General features: G+C 42.8%; 1 protein-coding gene across 2 annotated transcripts in view; it reads left to right on the plus strand.

Moving 5' to 3' along the window:
• The window catches only part of DTD1 (D-aminoacyl-tRNA deacylase 1), a 196,269-nt gene that overhangs the window by 29,530 nt on the left and 149,422 nt on the right, over positions 1-17,317 (plus strand). For both annotated transcript variants that reach the window (XR_003967702.1, XM_030310175.2), the window contains exon 4: positions 2,144-2,250. Coding sequence is in view for 1 of the 2 variants with exons in the window: in XM_030310175.2 (XP_030166035.1) it covers positions 2,144-2,250 (107 nt within the window). In the remaining variant the exon portion in view is untranslated. The remainder of the gene's footprint in view (positions 1-2,143; positions 2,251-17,317) is intronic.

A 17,317-nucleotide genomic window follows, 5' to 3' on the forward strand; every position in this document is an offset into this window, starting at 1 on the left:
CCTCTTGTTAGCATCCCTGTGATACAGGCAAGAAACTGAGCCATTGGGAGGTCAGGAAAGTTGCCCCAGGACTCAGAACTTGTTGGGGCGGGGCCTGTCCTCTTCCAGCCTGGGTCTTTGTTGTCCTTCAAGTCCTGGACCTTGTGAAGCCTCATCCAAGAATCCCCCAAGGGGGATTTGGACCCTCCTCTGGCCTGCAGAGCCAGAATCCCTCAAGGTCTCTGCCATGCTGCATTGTCACCACAATGTGCCCAACTGTCTTCCATACTAGACCACAGGGTTCATGAGCGCCAGGGCTATCTGTGCCTTTGAGCTGAGTCTTTGATCTCTAGCGCCATGCCTGGCACAGGGTTGCTATGAGTGAAAAGCGGTGAGCGATTTTCAAATGTGGACTGGATCTCATATGCTCTCTTTGCTCCTTAATGGTGGGTGGCAGCAGAAGAGTTCCTGATGGTTCTCAGTTTCTGAGGACTTCTATTTCACTCTGGACCCAACTCTTTTCTTTCTTTCTTTTTTAAATGTTTTTAGTTTTGATTATGTTGAGAGACAGAGAAGAGAGAGAGGGAGAGAGAATCATGCACGAGCAGGGGAGGGGCAGAGAGAGAGAGAGAGAATCCCAAGTAGGTCCCATGATGTCAGCATAGACCCCCATCTCATGGCTGGAACTCACAAACTGTGAGATCATGATCTGAGCTGAAATCAAGAGTCAGATGCTTAACTGACTGAACCACCCAGGTGCCCCAAGGACCCAGCTCTTCTCTTACTTTGGATTTACTAGAGAGAAATTGTCATGACCAGTGTGTTACTTTGAGTAAGCATCCGTATGTGTCATTAACAGTGTTTAGGCCCAGGGCTTAACATTGGTACTTGGATGTGTGGAGTTGACATTCTGATATTCCATGGCATCATCTCTCAAGGCATATTCTTGGCTTTTTTTTTTTAAGTTTATTTATTTATTTTGAGAGAGACTGAGGTGAGGAGGGGCAGAGGGAGAGAGAGAGAGAATCCCAAGCAGGCTTGCTTTGGTAGTGCTGAGCCTGATGCAGGGCTTGATCTCACAAACCATGAAACCTAACCTGAGTCAAGAACAAGAGTCTGATGCTCAACCGACTAAGCCATCCAGCCACCCCTTGGCTTTCTTTATAAGTGTAATTTAGCATTTGGGGATTGATAGACACAATTGAGTGGGTTTGAGTGTTAGAAGGTTTGAAATAGGACATAGAGAGGTGCTCTTTTCTGGGGCAGCCCATAGCCATTTTGAAATGAGTCCTAGGGAGCTGAATGGTTCCAACAGTGAGGAAGCAGGACCTCCCTCCTCACCTTATCTTTTTCCTTTTCTATTTAATTTGTTTGAAAATTTTAAATTATGAAGCATGCAGAAAGTAGATACTAGTGTACTCACTACCAAGTTAGTCATATTTATCTGAGGTCTGTCTTTCTCAAATCCCACCATCCCCTGCCTTCTCTTCAGTATGAATGTGGCTCCTGTCCTGTGTTTGGCATTCACCTTTCCTGCTCACATTTTTTTGGATATATATATATATATATATATATATATATAATATGTATGTATATATTATATATATAATTTATTAATATTTATAATAAATAACTTAATTATTATTTAATTAAATAATGGATATGGCTGCCACACAGTATTCCACTGAGGAATTAAAGTAGAGTTTATGCATTTATCCCTCAATGAGGGGCAGATTGTGTCCACTTTTTCTGTTATAAACACTGCCATAACAAACACCCTTAAACATTCCTTTTGTATAAGAGTTTCTGAGTAGACTCTTCAGGGGGGAATTCCAGACTTGTAGAGTTTCTTCAAGCACCACCATGCCCTCCAAAGTGGTTAAACCAATTTACCTTCCCGCTATTTTATAGTCCCGTAAGCCCACATGTCCCCACCCTGGTGTTCTCAGATCTTTTCATTCTTGCCAAGTCTGTAGGGCATGCAGTGGCACCCCTGCTGTTTAATTTTGCATTTCCCTCCCTATTTTTGGAGTTGATCACCTTTCCCCATGGTTACTGTCTAGTCGTATTCCTCCCGTTTCTGATCCCATTGATCTGGGTGGCTTTTTAGATAGGAGTAACCTGGGGCTTCCCTCTCTCATAACTGTTTGCATTGCTCTTTCAGATGGCAAGTTTGGTGCCTACATGCAAGTCCACATTCAGAATGATGGGCCTGTGACTGTAGAATTGGAGTCCCCAGCACCTGGCGCTGCTGCCTCTGACCCAAAGCAGGTAAGCCTGGATTCTCTTGGGTCTGTCTTCTGGCTTTGGTTTCACTGGAATCCCTGGAGCAGTTCTCAGTCTGAGGTGGAGTAAGGACTTCACTGTAGTAACCTGATACCTATTTTAATGCATCCCTTCCCAAGAATGCATCTGTTTACACTGCATGTCCTTGGTGCTGTGGTAGGCTCGACAGCACTTCTCCCTTGACTTTGTGTTCCAGGGAACATGTCCTTTACAAGAGCCAAGCTCTTCCTCTGGGCTCCTTTCCCCGTGAGGTGCGTTGGTGCCTACACGCCACTGGGTGGCAGCAGAGTAGTGGCATAACTCCACTGAGCCCTGGACTGGCCTGTTCACCAGTTCGGAATGGTTTCCTGGAGTGGGTTTTGTCCCAGGTGTCGGTACATGTGTCACCTGAGGTTGTTTGTAAATCCTCATATTTCTCAACGTTTATTTATTTTTGGGGGGACAGAGAGAGACAGAGCATGAACGGGGGAGGGGCAGAGAGAGAGGGAGACACAGAATCGGAAACAGGCTCCAGGCTCTGAGCCATCAGCCCAGAGCCCGACGCGGGGCTCGAACTCACGGACCGCGAGATCGTGACCTGGCTGAAGTCGGACGCTTAACCGACTGCGCCACCCAGGCGCCCCAATCCTCATATTTCTAAAGTACTGTCTCATCAGGATTTGCTGCCAGCTCTCTCTAAGCTTCAAGGAAAATTTTTAATTAAAATAGAGAAAGGAGGGCGCCTGGGTGGCGCAGTTGGTTAAGCGTCCGACTTCAGCCAGGTCACGATCTCGCGGTCCGGGAGTTCGAGCCCCGCGTCAGGCTCTGGGCTGATGGCTCGGAGCCTGGAGCCTGTTTCCGATTCTGTGTCTCCCTCTCTCTCTGCCCCTCCCCCGTTCATGCTCTGTCTCTCTCTGTCCCAAAAATAAATAAACGTTGAAAAAAAAAATTAAAAAAAAAAAAAAATAGAGAAAGGAAATCTGTGATAGTTCTTGCAACCTGAATGGTTCTTATAGATGCTTAACACTTCTTAAGGCTTTAATTCATGTGCCCACTTAGCCTTCAAGTGGGCAGAGGAATGAGAACTGAAGGGACATTTCTTTCTTCCCCTTGTCTCTCCCTCCCTTGCTAGAAAGCTATGAAGTGGAATGATGCAGTAGGTGGGAGAAGTATTATATAAATTTAAAGCTGTATGTCACCTGTTTAAAGTTATAATGTTTTTTTCATTGGTATTTATTGAATAAAATACTTTTGAGATACTCTCTTCACAAGAATACAGTGTGAGAAATGACAGAGCCCATAGTGTGAATCTTTTTCTTTTATGTTTATTTATTTATTTTGAGAGAGAGAGAGTGCATGTGCGCATGCAAGTGGGGAGGGGCAGAGAGAGAGAGGGAGAGAGAGAGAGTCCCCAGCAGGCTCTGCACTGTCTGTGGGGAACCTGATGTGGTGCTCGATACCACGAACCCTGAGATCATGACCTGAGCCAAAACCAAGAGTTGGACGCTTAACCAACTGAGCTGCCATAGCCTGAATCTTCATGAACAGTGTCTGAAACCTACATAGTCCCCAGTCCAGCCACTGGGACAGAGTACTAAGGCTCTGTAAGCCTTACAAAACAGTTTGTGTGAATTATTTTGGGCCTGTTTGCTAATAAATTCTTATCTTAAATATCAAAGACTGCGGAATAGCAGAAGTTGATCTGAGATTTGCCATTAGTATAACCTGATACTAGTCTATAGAATAGCAGACTCTCATCCATTTTGGGTCCTTATTGTTATCAACCAAGAAGAACCTAATAGTTACGCAAAATCAAACTGGCTTGGGTCCGTTCACAGATTGCAGCTGATGGTCCTCTCAAATGCAGAAAACTAAAACTAAACTCCTGCCGCCCCACCATCAGAATGTTCCTTCTGTCTACCATTTATCTTGTCATCCAGGCCAAAATCTGGTGTCCTCCTAATTTCATCCCTGCCTCTCCCAATATAATTTCCCATATGCCAGTATTGTTCTCAGTTTTTTTTTTTTTTAATGTGTTAAGTAATTTAATCTTTATCATTGGGTATGTTGAGGAAGTTGCAGCACAAAGCTTAAGCAGCAGCTTAAGGTCACATGGCTGCTAAGAGGCAGAACTAGGATTCAAACCCGGTTTTGAAAATCAGAAAGCAGGGGCGCCTGGGTGGCGCAGTCGGTTAAGCGTCCGACTTCAGCCAGGTCACGATCTCGCGGTCCGTGAGTTCGAGCCCCGCGTCAGGCTCTGGGCTGATGGCTCAGAGCCTGGAGCCTGTTTCCGATTCTGTGTCTCCCTCTCTCTCTGCCCCTCCCCCGTTCATGCTCTGTCTCTCTCTGTCCCAAAAATAAATAAACGTTAAAAAAAAAAAATTAAAAAAAAAAAGAAAAAAAAAAAAGAAAATCAGAAAGCAGAAAATTATTGCCTAAAATCTGAGGTCACTGGACATTGTTTTTGAAGAGATATCTAGTAGTCTCTGAATGCTTGCCACCTCCCAGCCTTTTTTGGAGAAAAATGTCTGTGGTTCCTGTGCATTGGAGGGGGCCATGGTTTATTTTTAATTTTTATATTCTTATTCAGTGTATTTAAACTAAAAAAAAAAATAAGCAGTTTACCCATGAATGATTTTTTAAAAATAGTTTAGCTGTTGTCTTTTTTTCTTAGGTCAAAGTTATAATTTTTAAGGGGAACATAACCGTTCTTTTTTGTTACTGATTCTTTGGATTGATAGAGAAGCAGGAACACGTCTGACGTGGTAGTGCTGGACTTCAAAGGTGATAATCAAGGTTCCTGGAATTACTGATAACATTAAAGAAAATCACAAATGAAAAATCTACGTGAAAATTTAAAGTTTATTTTGGAATAATTTGAGATGTAAAGAAAAGTGTCACATTTCCCATGTATACTTTACCCAGTTTGCACTAATTTTACTGTCTTACATAATCATGTCCACTGATTGAACATTGAGATTAAAATTGATATAATACCATTAATTACACTACACACCTTATTTAAATTTCACTAGGTTTTTTTTCCCTCTAATGTCCTTTTTCTATTTCAGGGTGATGCCACATTGCACTTAATTGTCATTTCTCTTCTCTAATCTGGGACAGTTCCTTAGCCTTTCCTTGTCTTTCATAACCTTGACAATTTTTAAGAGTACTGGTATGCTGGGGCGCCTGGGTGGCTCAATTGGTTAAACGTCTGACTTCGGCTCAGGTCATGATCTCGCGGTCTGTGGGTTTGAGCCCCGCGTCGGGCTCTGTGCTGACAGCTCAGAGCCTGCAGCCTGCTTCAGATTCTGTGTCTTCCTCTGTCTCTGACCCTCCCCCGTTCATGCTCTGTCTCTCTCTGTCTCCAAAATAAATAAACGTTTCAAAAAAAATTAAAAAAAAAAAGAGTACTGGTATGCTGTTTTGTAGAATATTCCTCAATTTGGGCTTTCTCTGTTTACATTGAGGTTATGTATTTGACAGGAATAGCAAATAGCACAAAAGTGATGTGCCCTTCTCAGTGCATCATAAGGAAGTACGAGACTGATTTGTCTTGGTATAGGTGATGTTACCCTTGATCATTGGGTTAAGATGAAGTCTACCAAGTTTCTTCACCCTACATGGAATATTAACCTTTTCCTCCTTGTCTGCTCTCTTGCTTGTTCATAGGAGGTGGCTGTCTTTCTGTTTCACAGAGAAAGAAGCCACAGAGAAGAAGGGCAGAACTGCCCTTCTCAGTGCTGAGGCCAGTGCCTCTCCTAGGCCAGGACCAGCTCTGTAATTTGTGAGGCCTAGTGCAGAATGAAAGGGAGGGACCCCTTGTTAAAAAAAATAATAAAGAATTTCAGGATGGTGACAGCAGAGCATTAAGCCAAGGGTGGGCCCTTCTACATGTAAGGCCCCATGGGACTGCATAGGATGGGGCCAGACTAGTCTGGGCTGTGGCGCCTTCTCCAACCTCCTCCCTTCCCAGCAGCCTCCATTAAGCCCTTTGTCATCTTGTCCAGTCAGTGTGTCTCCCTCACTCATCCATCTGATTCCCTTGGCTTTTAAACCTTCCTGAGTATTTCCAGTTGAGAAATGCCTCTATTTCCTTTCTTCTTGCTGCCTGCTCAGTGTATACTGTAAACTGCAGAGGCTCCCGCCAAGGCCCCCGCCAAGGCCCCCACCAAGGCCCCCTGAGCTCCACATTGTCTGATTCGGGGCTGGCAGGCCCTGATGACATGACCACTCAGCAGCTCTTGCCACTGTGGCCCGCTTGCCCCTGGATATGGTCTTGAACCTTATTTTCTGGGGCACCATTCTCTCCTGGTTTTCCTCTTGCCTTTGGCTACTCTCTCTGGTTTGGTTTGATTGCTGTTTTGTAGTTCTGATTTATTATTCTGCTTTAACTCTATTTGAAGAAAATTTTCAGTCAAGCTTTTTTTTTTCATTCTAAATGTCAGACGCCCTCCCACCTTTTTCAAATATTTTATTTTTAAGTAATCTCTACATGTAATGTGCCACTTGAACTCACAACCCTAAGACCAAGAGTCTCATGCTCCACTGATTAGCCAGCCAGGTGCCCCAGAAAGTCTTTTATTTTAGTTATTTCTGAGGCTGTCTTTTAGGAGCTTTCTTTTTTTTTTTTTTTTTTTTTTTTAATTTTTTTTTTTTTCAACGTTTATTTATTTTTGGGACAGAGAGAGACAGAGCATGAACGGGGGAGGGGCAGAGAGAGAGGGAGACACAGAATCTGAAACAGGCTCCAGGCTCTGAGCCATCAGCCCAGAGCCTGACGCGGGGCTCAAACTCACGGACCGCGAGATCGTGACCTGACTGAAGTCGGACGCTTAACCGACTGCGCCACCCAGGCGCCCCAGGAGCTTTCTTTTCAAACGCATGAATTGTGCTCTATCAATTTCATTTGTTTTACTAGTTAAGTGGCCTGGGAGTCTCAGACCCTGCAACAGTGCGCAGATCTGTGTCTTTCACTCTCCAGTAGGTGGTGGCAAGTAGGCATGGAGGGCTGTTGTGATGGTGGATGCCGGCCTTTGCCTATGGTTTGTCTCTGCCTTTCCATTCTCAGTAAGATGGGGGTTCCTCTTTGGGCACATAGCTAGTTTGCTTTTGTGTTGGTAGGAATACTGCAGCGAAATTCTTTTCACTGATAGATAAGTATGACTTCTATTCTGAGCTTTTAATTCTGTTTTATTTTCTCAGTATAACCCAGCTAGTAGTGAAAACTACATACATTGTAGAGAAATGGTTATTTTTCTATTTTTAAATACAGGTTCTTTAAACCATCTGAACAGATGTGCAGTGTGTGTGTGTGTGTGTGTGCGCGTGTGTATTTATGCATCCAGTGTCATTTTAGTACATGAGAGTGTACTGGGTACTTGAGGGAGAGAAAGAAGTGCTGTGACCCAGTTCCTGCTCCTGGTGGTAGATCTAGGGCAATATAAATCTGGAAGGTTAATAACAGAGAGAGGGATAAAGAGTAGTTATATGGCAGAGTAGGCTGTGTCACAAGACCATCATGTCATGCTTCTCCTGGAAGCCCTTCAGTGCCTTCCAGATGCATTTAGATTACAATCTAAGTTCCCTCCTGTCACTTACCATGGCCTGAATGCCCAGACTTCTGTGGCTCTGCCTGCCCTGCTCCGCTGCCATCTGCCTCTGAGTCCCTATGCTTTACCTATTGTCACTGCCTCTCTGTTCTGAGAACAGATTGAGCTCTTTGCTACCTTTGACTCTTGTCTCAATGTCAGTGTCTCCTCCTTCCTCAGAAGTGATCCTCTGACCCCCTCAATCCCAAGTAAGCCCCTGCTGGCTACTCTGTCACGGTGCTCTGATGATTAATTTCAGAGCACTTGGCCTCCTATTATTATCTGCTTGTTTCCTTGTTCCTTATCTGTCTACCCCACTCCTAAAACTCAGGCTCCCTTGTTCTTGTTCACTGCCATGTCCTGGAAGCTGAGCCCGGGGTGTGTCATGGGCTGGGTGAGCTGTGCTGTCTGCGAATGTCCTAGGTTCTCAGAAGGCCAATGCCACTGCTCTTGCAGTCAAGTTGGGCAGGACTCCCAGAGGATTGGAGGTTTCCACTGACCTTTAAGGACCCTGAGGGGAGGAGGCATTCTTGGTTATTGTTTCCAAACTTGCACTTCAGTTAGAGGTAGATTATTTCCATGAGTGCCAGAGCTCTATGGGTGATGCAGCTACTTATTGCTAGCGAAGCCCGGGCTAGTGCAGGTGACTAGTGGTTTGCCTGCCTTAACTAGATCTCTGCTTGCTTTTGGAACGGGGCCTGCAGCTTCTGCCTGCTTTCCTGTGGTTACATTGGCAGCACGCCCCATGCGTTTATAAGTTGCTGTGTGGGTCCCACGGTATGTTCTGACTGTGAGAAGAAGTTGGAAGAAGAGCCTTATGTGGCTCTGAAAGATGTATTTCCAAAAGGAACAGGGCATGGAAGCAGTAGCAGAACCACCAGACAGAAGTTCTTTTCCTTGTTGCCTTCTTGCGGAAGAACATGATTCTGGTAGGAACATGCTGATGATTACCTAGAAAAGATCGCTAGAGCATGAGTTCTTCCATGGGTGGCTAGATATTGGGAGATTTCAGCCCCCTACAGAGCCATTCCTGGTGGTAGAAGGTTATTATTGCTCTTGTTTTAATTAAATACCCTTCCCCTTAAGTGGGGGATGTTTGCCTGGGTCTCATGTAGATGGGTTGCATGTATATGTGAGCAGATGGGAAGGTATATTTTGTAATTAAGGAGCTCTTCCCTGAGGCCCAGAGCCCACCTAGTTCGTAGTGTTGCCATTAATTATTTATATTCTCATTTATTTAGTGTGCTTGAAACCCTCACTTAATTGAAATACTAGAAGGAGGTGAAAAAATGAACTTTGAAATACACATCTTTGAATTAGCTCACGTGTGTATTGACACATTGCTGGGGTAAAGTTGGCCAGTGAAAAATGGTACCAGCGCTTTTAATTTTCTGCTTGTCTGAATATCACCATCATTTCATATATAACTTTCTCCAAAGACTTGTTTTATCAACAAGTATCCATCCCCATGCCTGGGAACCTTGGAATGCCTAGCTTCAGACATGCATGGCTTCTGTGGGATCAGAAAGAAATATGTAGGGTAGAGAGGTGGGTGGGGCAAAGAGCTCCATTTGGTTTTATTGGTACTTTTTATTGGTACTTCCGGAGACGAGGTACCCTTTTTAGTAGTACAAGCTATGGAAGCCAGAAGGTGAAATGGCGGACAGACTAGGACACAGGTGGCCGCCTGTCGCAGGTGCAGAGAGGAGGGCTCTTCATTCCTGCATGTTCCACTTTGAGGTTCAAATCTAATGAGAATTATTTTGACTATAAGACAGAATTATGTTGATGTCCGTAAGTCTGTTTTCATAGAAAAAATTTTATTTAATGTAGGTTTCTCTTTTTTTATTCTTTTTTTAAGGCTTGAGTTCCCAGTTTCTATTGGTTTCCTCTCAATTTTTGCATGACCTGAACCAGGCTTACCTTGTTGACTTGCCACAGGAGTGTGCTTCCAAGTCTGGTTGCCAAAGTGGTACCCAGATCCTGTCATTTATTCCAGTTGTTAGTTCATTTTGTCACATTGATTTATCAAACAGATGTTGACAGGAGTCCTGCTTTGTTTATACAGAAGTGTTGCTAAAACAGAAGCAGAAACTTAGCCAGAGCTTCTTCATTACAGAGTTTTTGTTGTTGCTGTTGTTCATCTTTGTCACGGTATCATGGTGGGCGTGCTGGTGACCCAGAGTCCTGGGACTTCACCTGCCTCACAGAAGGCTCCCAACAGGACAGGGCTGGCACTTTGCCAGATCTCTTGGGCTACAAAGATCGCTCTTGATTTTCTTTCAGTGTGGACACTCACTTTGCTGAATTAGGAAAGCAGCATAACCCTCTGGGGAGAGAGTTGGGTGTGGAGGCTGGGTGGGTTCTTGACCTCCCTCAGCCCTGCCCTTTGCTCACCAGCAGTCACAATCTCTACTGAGTCCATCAGTATGTGTGTGTGGGTGCCCTGCCCTGGGCGTGCAGACAGAAAGGTTGGGAGCCTTGAAGATGTTTCCAAGAAGGCTGGCTTCTTCCTAGTTGGGGAGCTGCAAGGTGTTGCTTTTGTCTTTAATTTGTTTCCGTATAGATGATTGTCCTGCGTTGGTACACCGTAGAATTAAGAAGAGGCCTTTCCAGGGCACCTGGGTGGCTCAGTCAGTTAAGCATCTGACTCTTGGTTTCTGCTCAGGTCATGGTCTCATGGTTCGACAGATCGAGCCCTGTGTCGGGCTCTGCAGTGACAGCATGAAGGGTGCTTGGGATTTTCTTTCTCTCTCCCTGTCTCTCTGCCCCTACCCTGCTCACTGTCTCTGTCTCTCGAGATAAATAAATAAACTTAAAAAAAAAAAAGGCCTTTCCAAGAGGTATATGACTGTGTCTCTGCTTGAGGGTTCATTGATCGATTGATTGGCCTTCATCTTATCTTCTTATATTCATAACATGTGTTACTGAAATTACAAAAATTGAGTTTGTTCCCTCCTAGTGAAATATGGCTGGTAGGGGTGCCTGTGTGGCTCAGTTAGTTAAGCGTTTGACTCTTTCAAGAGGTGGGTTGTTTTTTTTTTTAAGTTTATTTATTTATTTTGAGAGAGTGAACGGGGGAGGGGCAGACAGAGAGTTAGAATCCCAAGCATGTTCCATGTGGACAGCACAGAGCCTGATGTGGGGCTTGAGCTCACGAACTGTGATGTTCAACCGACAGCCGGATATCCAGGTGCCCCAAGTGTTTGACTCTTGATCTCAGCTCAGGTTCAAGTCCCACGTTGGGCTCTGCACTGGGCATGAAGCCTACTTTAAAAAAGTATATGTGGCTGGTAAACTAAAAACTATGAGCCTCTCCTTTTCTGTCTTTGACACATAAAACATTTGTAATCTTTAACTAGGTTAAACAACTCTCTTGGCAGTAATGTTTTAGTGCATTTGAAGTTTAAGGGCTTTATTTATTTGTTCCTGTGTATGTATTTTGGGAAGATTCTTAGTTATCTTAATCTTCTAATGTTATTTGTGGATGTGTTAAAAACACAAACTCCTTACCTTACTGACTTGACCTGCCAAAGATTAACTTTTCTTTTTCCCAAGGGGGGGAGGTAAAGTTTATCCTCCCATGGATTTATACTTTGAGCAACAGCAATACTTTAATTATACAGACTCAAGATTTTAATTGGGAATTTTTAGCTTTTTAGCTAATTTATTAGGAGGTTCATAGTCCTGGATAATTGTAGAAAAATGTTTGGCAAATCAGTGGTGTTTTGTAGAAGGGCTTGTTCAAACATTCGCATTACTAATGGAGAGAAAAGAATGATGTGGAAGAGATAGAAATAAAAAATGGGCTTTCATCAGATTCTCAGAAGGCCCTAAAGAAATGAAGATACTGGCGGGCTGGGGGCTGTTGTGTGCAGGGATTCCACACTCTCTTTTTCCACCAAAGTCACTCGGGCTGGTAGTCGTGTTCTTCTGAGGGCTTCAAGCTGCACAGGGTGCATATTAAAATGCAGAGGCTTGGTGCATCCTCCCTGCCCCCCCCCCCCTTTTCTGAACCAGAGTTCCTGGCATGTCTAGATGTGGAAGGCAGAAGAGTAGCATATTTATGTTTTTAACTAGTTCTTTGTGTGTTCTTCAAGTACACTGATGTTTGAGAACTACTGGACCAGAGGAAATTGAACATTGCCATTTTTATCTGCTCCAGGCATTGGTCTCTCTGGACCACCCTGCCTCCCCCCGCCACCCCCCTCAGCTGCAGTGTCTAAAAATACTTTACAACCTGTGTTCCTGCAGCTGCCAGGAAGCAAGATGGCTGGGCTTGATTATTGAAGTCACATATGAGGCAGCTCTTATTCATCAGTGTCCCCTCAGTTCCTCACTCCCCTACCCTCCGTACACGCAGCGATGATGAAAATATTCCCAGAGCCTTCTTGACACAATTGCAAATGTGTCAGGGAAAAGCTGATAGAGAACAACAGCTCAGTACATTAGTGATGGATGATGGGCTTCTCTGCCGAGTGCCACTGAGGCATGTGCTGGTGGAATAACTTCTTTCTTAAGGCACACCCAATGTGTGGATTGCCCAGTGGCTCGATGAGCTTGCCTCTTAAGAGTTTTGGTTTGAAAAGCGGTATATAGTTCTCTAGGTTTTTTGGGTATGAGGCATGGCTTACTCATTGGTTGATTTATTCATGGGACTTGAATAAAAACCCAGGGTGATCATCACCCAGGCCTTGGCTGGGAGAATTACAATTTAATGGAATGCATGAATGTTGAGGCTTTGTGGGAAGTTGGCTAATCATTTACTTTTAAACACAGGGGACATTGTTAGGGGTTCATTTTATGATGTATTACTTGTTAAGTTCATGGTAAAAGCTTTTCACATTAAATTGTAGGATTAGTTTCCTGCAGATTGCTTACTATTTTTTGATTTTTTCTTTTTTTTTTCCTGCTTGTGTTCTTGGTCATCCACTTGAAATGAACTCCTTCCCTGTCTCCACCTGGTGCTGTCCCCCCCACCGTCTTTTAAGGTCCATTTCAGATAGTGCTTCATTCATGATGCTTACCTCAGGGCTGATCTGAGCAGGCTCTTCCTGCCTTTGAATCCTCACTGCATGGTGTGGCACTGGTTGCATAGTGGTTAATGCTTTAAATAATGACCCATCCTTATTTATTTGTTAGTTTGTTTGCTTGTTTATTTATCCACCATGTGTCCATCCATCCATGTACCCATTCAACTGTTCACTCACCTACCCCACCCACTCCTCCATCTGTGTAACAGATACTGATAGGGTGCCTGCTCTGCGCTGGCCTTGCATATTAAGTACAGTACTGAGCCGATGTTGTGCCCTCATGGAGCTTGCATTCTAGTGAGAAATATACAAAAACAAGCATAATTTAAAGTTGTGATTATATAAAGAAAACAGGGTGAGGTATAGAGAATACTGTTGGGGTCAGGACTACCTTAGGTATGAGGGCTAGGGAAGGAGGTGGAGCTGAGAGGGAGCCAGGCACATGAAGCTCGGGAGAAGAATGTGCTTGATGGAGGGGGCAGCAGGTACAAAGCTCTGAGGTGATCAGTGGAAGAAAGGCCAGTGTGGCCGGAGCTTGGAGGGTGTCAGGGAGAGGGTAGGACAGTGAGGGCAGAACTGTGACCCAGGCCTAATGGTGCGAGGCCTTTTGGCCAAGGCAGTAAGCCAGATGGTTGTTGGAATTTGAGAGTATCTATCTGTGTGTGTTCGTGAGGTGGCTGAGCTGGACTGTAGTGTAGCTGGAGAAGGGGCAGTGCGGAAAGCAGTTAGGAGCTCGTGCAACAGGTAGGTGAGAGGCCTTGAGAGAGTCTGGATGTACTTTGGATGCTTTTGACTATTCTGGTGTTCTGCCTTCCACAGTAAGGCTTCTCTATAAATGATTCATGTTTGAATTTCTTTTATACAAGGGTTTGAGCAGTAGGACATACTGTAAAGTCTAACCTCCCACAGTTCACTACTAGAAAGACCCCATTTCTGCCTCCAGTGGAGGACAGTGAGGGGATTCCGTGGCACAAGTTTCTTTGAGTTTCTAGGATGAGATCAGACATTTAGACATCAAGGGGTATGATACTCACCCCTGGTTCTGCGTGATCCTGGGGCACAGTCTGGACATAAAACCAGAACCTCTGTTTGATGATGTCAAACAACAGAAAAAGCATGTTTCAGGGATTTAGGTCCCCTTCTTCAAGTCAGCATGAAGCCACATGTTTCACTATCAGCCACCTTTTCCCCAAATGCAAACAACTTTAATTATAAAAAGAAATCATAAAAAGCCCCAAAAACATTTATGTTGAATTTGATTTACATATGCTCATGTCGTCAGGACAATTTCTAAATCTAAGTGTTCAGAACTTGTCGAGGAAAAAAAGGATTTATTTTTGGAAAAGTATGTTTCCTGGTATTCATTGATCTTGGAAATTATGGAGGTAATTGTCAGAAGGGCGGCAGCGGCTCCAGAGGTAGAGTGGCAGTCCAGGGCTGGAGGGGGCTGCTGTGTCAGGTGGACGCCAGCATACTGCTTGCTGGTAGCAGGTCAAGGGTTTCATAATCGCCTTTTCTGCCTGCTTTGTTCCACCATCTTATTTATTTTTGTCAATACAAAATGAAAAAGAATAGCACTTCTATTAAGATTCTTCACATTAAATGTATTCCTTTGACTACTCTCCATAAAATGTGAAGTCAATTTCTTTTTCTATTTTTAAGCATGAAAGTGGAGCCCAGAAGCCTCAATTTCTGTGCAGTGAAAAGATACAAGTTTGTGGCCTTGTTTCCATTCTGCCCTCCTCTGCTCGGGCAGGAGCAGGATGCCCACAGAATACCCCCAAGCAGTGGCTCTGTTCAGGAATTGCAGCACTGTTTGACTGCAGGGAGGGCAGAGGCTGTTATTAACTGTTGGTGGTGTCATTGTTGGGTCATGAAACCCTCAGGGGATAAGTACAAGTCCTATAAAATTTCATTTCAGAATCCAGACTAGATCTGGCCTTATGCTCTGTGGATTCTTTTTTTTTTTTTTTTTTCTGTTTCATGTTGTGCTTGTGCCCCCTTCATTTTCTCTTGGGAAGAATCTCCTATTATTGTTTTTTAAATTTTGTGCAAGCAGTGTATTAACTGGAAAGTACCAATATAGAAATGTTATTTTGTTACTAGTGAGTTTTTATAGTATTCCTGTGTAGGAAGTTATTTTTATAGAAGTTCTTTTCCTGTCTTTAAATTTTCTCCTGTGCTCATAATATGCCATTTTCATATAAAAATTTCTTATATATAATATGTAAAATCAGTATCCTTTTAAAAATTAGAAGTTTAAGATATACTAACAATGATTTTGACTATAATCTCTCATTTCCAGAGGTGGCACTATTTATGCCTTTTCTTCCAGACTTCATAAAAATATGTTTATCCACATTTACTACATACTCATAGAAAATATGTGGTATCTCTGGGAGTGTGTATATCATAAGGTTTTTTAAAAATTATGGTAGGTGGGTGATGGGTACTAAGGAGGGTACTTGTGATGAGCACTGGGTGTTGTATTTGAGTGATGAATCACTGAATTCTACTCCTGAAACCAATACTGCATTGTATGTCTTTAAAAAATGTTTATTTATTGTGAGAGAGAGAGTGCATGCGCAAGCAGGGGAGGGGCAGAGAGAGAGGGAAAGAGAGAAAAGCCCAAGCAGGCTCTGTACTGTCAGTGCAGAGCCTGACATGGGGCTTGATCTCATGAATCACGACCTGAACCAATATCAAGAGTTGAACACTTAACTGACTAAGCCACCCAGGTGCCCCTGCTAACTAACTAAAATTTAAATTAAAAAATTTTGTGGTAAAATATAAACATACTATTTTAACATGGAGGTTAAAGAACATCCTACTAAAGAATGAAAGGATTAGCCAAGAAATTAAGAAGAAATAAAGTATATGGAAGCAAAATGAACTGTTGGGACCTCATCAAGATGAAAAGCTTCTGCACAGAGAAAGAAATAATCAATAAAACTATAAGGCAGCCTATGGAATGGGAGAAGATATTTTGCAAATGACATATGAGATAAAGGGTTAGTATCCAAAATCTAGAAAGAACTTACCAAACTCAACACCCAAAAAGCAAATAATCCAGTGAAGAAGTGGGCAGAAGACGTGAATAGACACTCTTCCAAAGAAGACATCCAGATGGCTAACAGACACATGAAAAGATGCTCAACATCATTCGTCATCAGGGAAATACAAATCAAATCCACAATGAGATATCACCTCATTACACCAGTCAGAATGACTAACATTAACAACTCTGGCGACAACAGATGTTTGTGAGGATGCGGACAAAGGGGAACACTTTTGCACTGCTGGTGGGAATGCAAACTGGTGCAGCTACTCTGGAAAACAGTATGGCGGTTCCTCAAAAAATTAAAAAAAGAACTACCTTATAATTCAGCAATTGCATTACTAGATATTTACCCAAAGGATAAAAAAATGCTGATTCAAAGGGGCACATGCACCCCAGTGTTTATAGCAGTGCTATCAACAATTCCCAGATTAATGGAAAGAGCCCAAATGTCCATTGACTCATGAACAGATGATAAAGAAGATGTGGTATATATATATATAATGGAATATCACTTGATGATCAAACAGAATGAAATCTTGCCATTTGCAATGATGCAGATGAAACTAGAGTGTATTATGCTAAGAGAAATAAGTCAGAGAAAGACAGATACCATGTGATTTCACTCATAGGTGGAATTTAAGAACAAAACAGATATGGGAAAGGGGAAAACAAGTAAGAGAGAGAAACAAACTATAAGAGACTCTTAACAATAGAGAACAAACTGAATTTTGATGGAGGGAGGTGGGTGGGAGATGGGCCATACAGGTGATGGGTATTACAGAGGGCACTTATGATGAGTACTGGGCGTTGTATGTTAGTGATGGATCACTGAATTCTCCTGAAACCAATATTACACTGTATGTGAACTAGCTAGAATTTACATCAAAATTAAAAAAAAAAAGAAAGAAAAAGGAATACACTTCTCTGGTATTGAATATTGATGAATCATTAATTATACACCTGAAACTAACATAACACTGTGTGTTAATTATACATGAACCAAAAAAAGACATGGATCTTTTGAAATATAATATTCACTAAAAAATACATCATTGTAATGTTAAATAAGTTTAACATATGAGAATTATTTTTCATGCCAAAGAAAATTCTGGTTATGTAACATTAAATACAAACGTAAGACATATAAGTCATTATACAGTAGACCAATGTGTGATAGTATGTATAAAGAACAAAATATTTTCCAAAAATTAAAAAAAAAGCCATTTTAACCATATTACCATTTTTGAGTGTACAATTCAGTGTCATGAAGCACATTCATGTTGATGGTGCAGCCATCAGCAACATCCATCTGTAGAATTTTTTCATCTTCCTAAACTGATATTCTACCCATTAAAGTCTAATTTCCTATTCCTTTCCATGCCCCTCAG

This window comes from Lynx canadensis, chromosome A3, assembly GCF_007474595.2.
Source record: "Lynx canadensis isolate LIC74 chromosome A3, mLynCan4.pri.v2, whole genome shotgun sequence".
In the NCBI taxonomy this organism is placed as follows: domain Eukaryota; kingdom Metazoa; phylum Chordata; class Mammalia; order Carnivora; family Felidae; genus Lynx; species Lynx canadensis.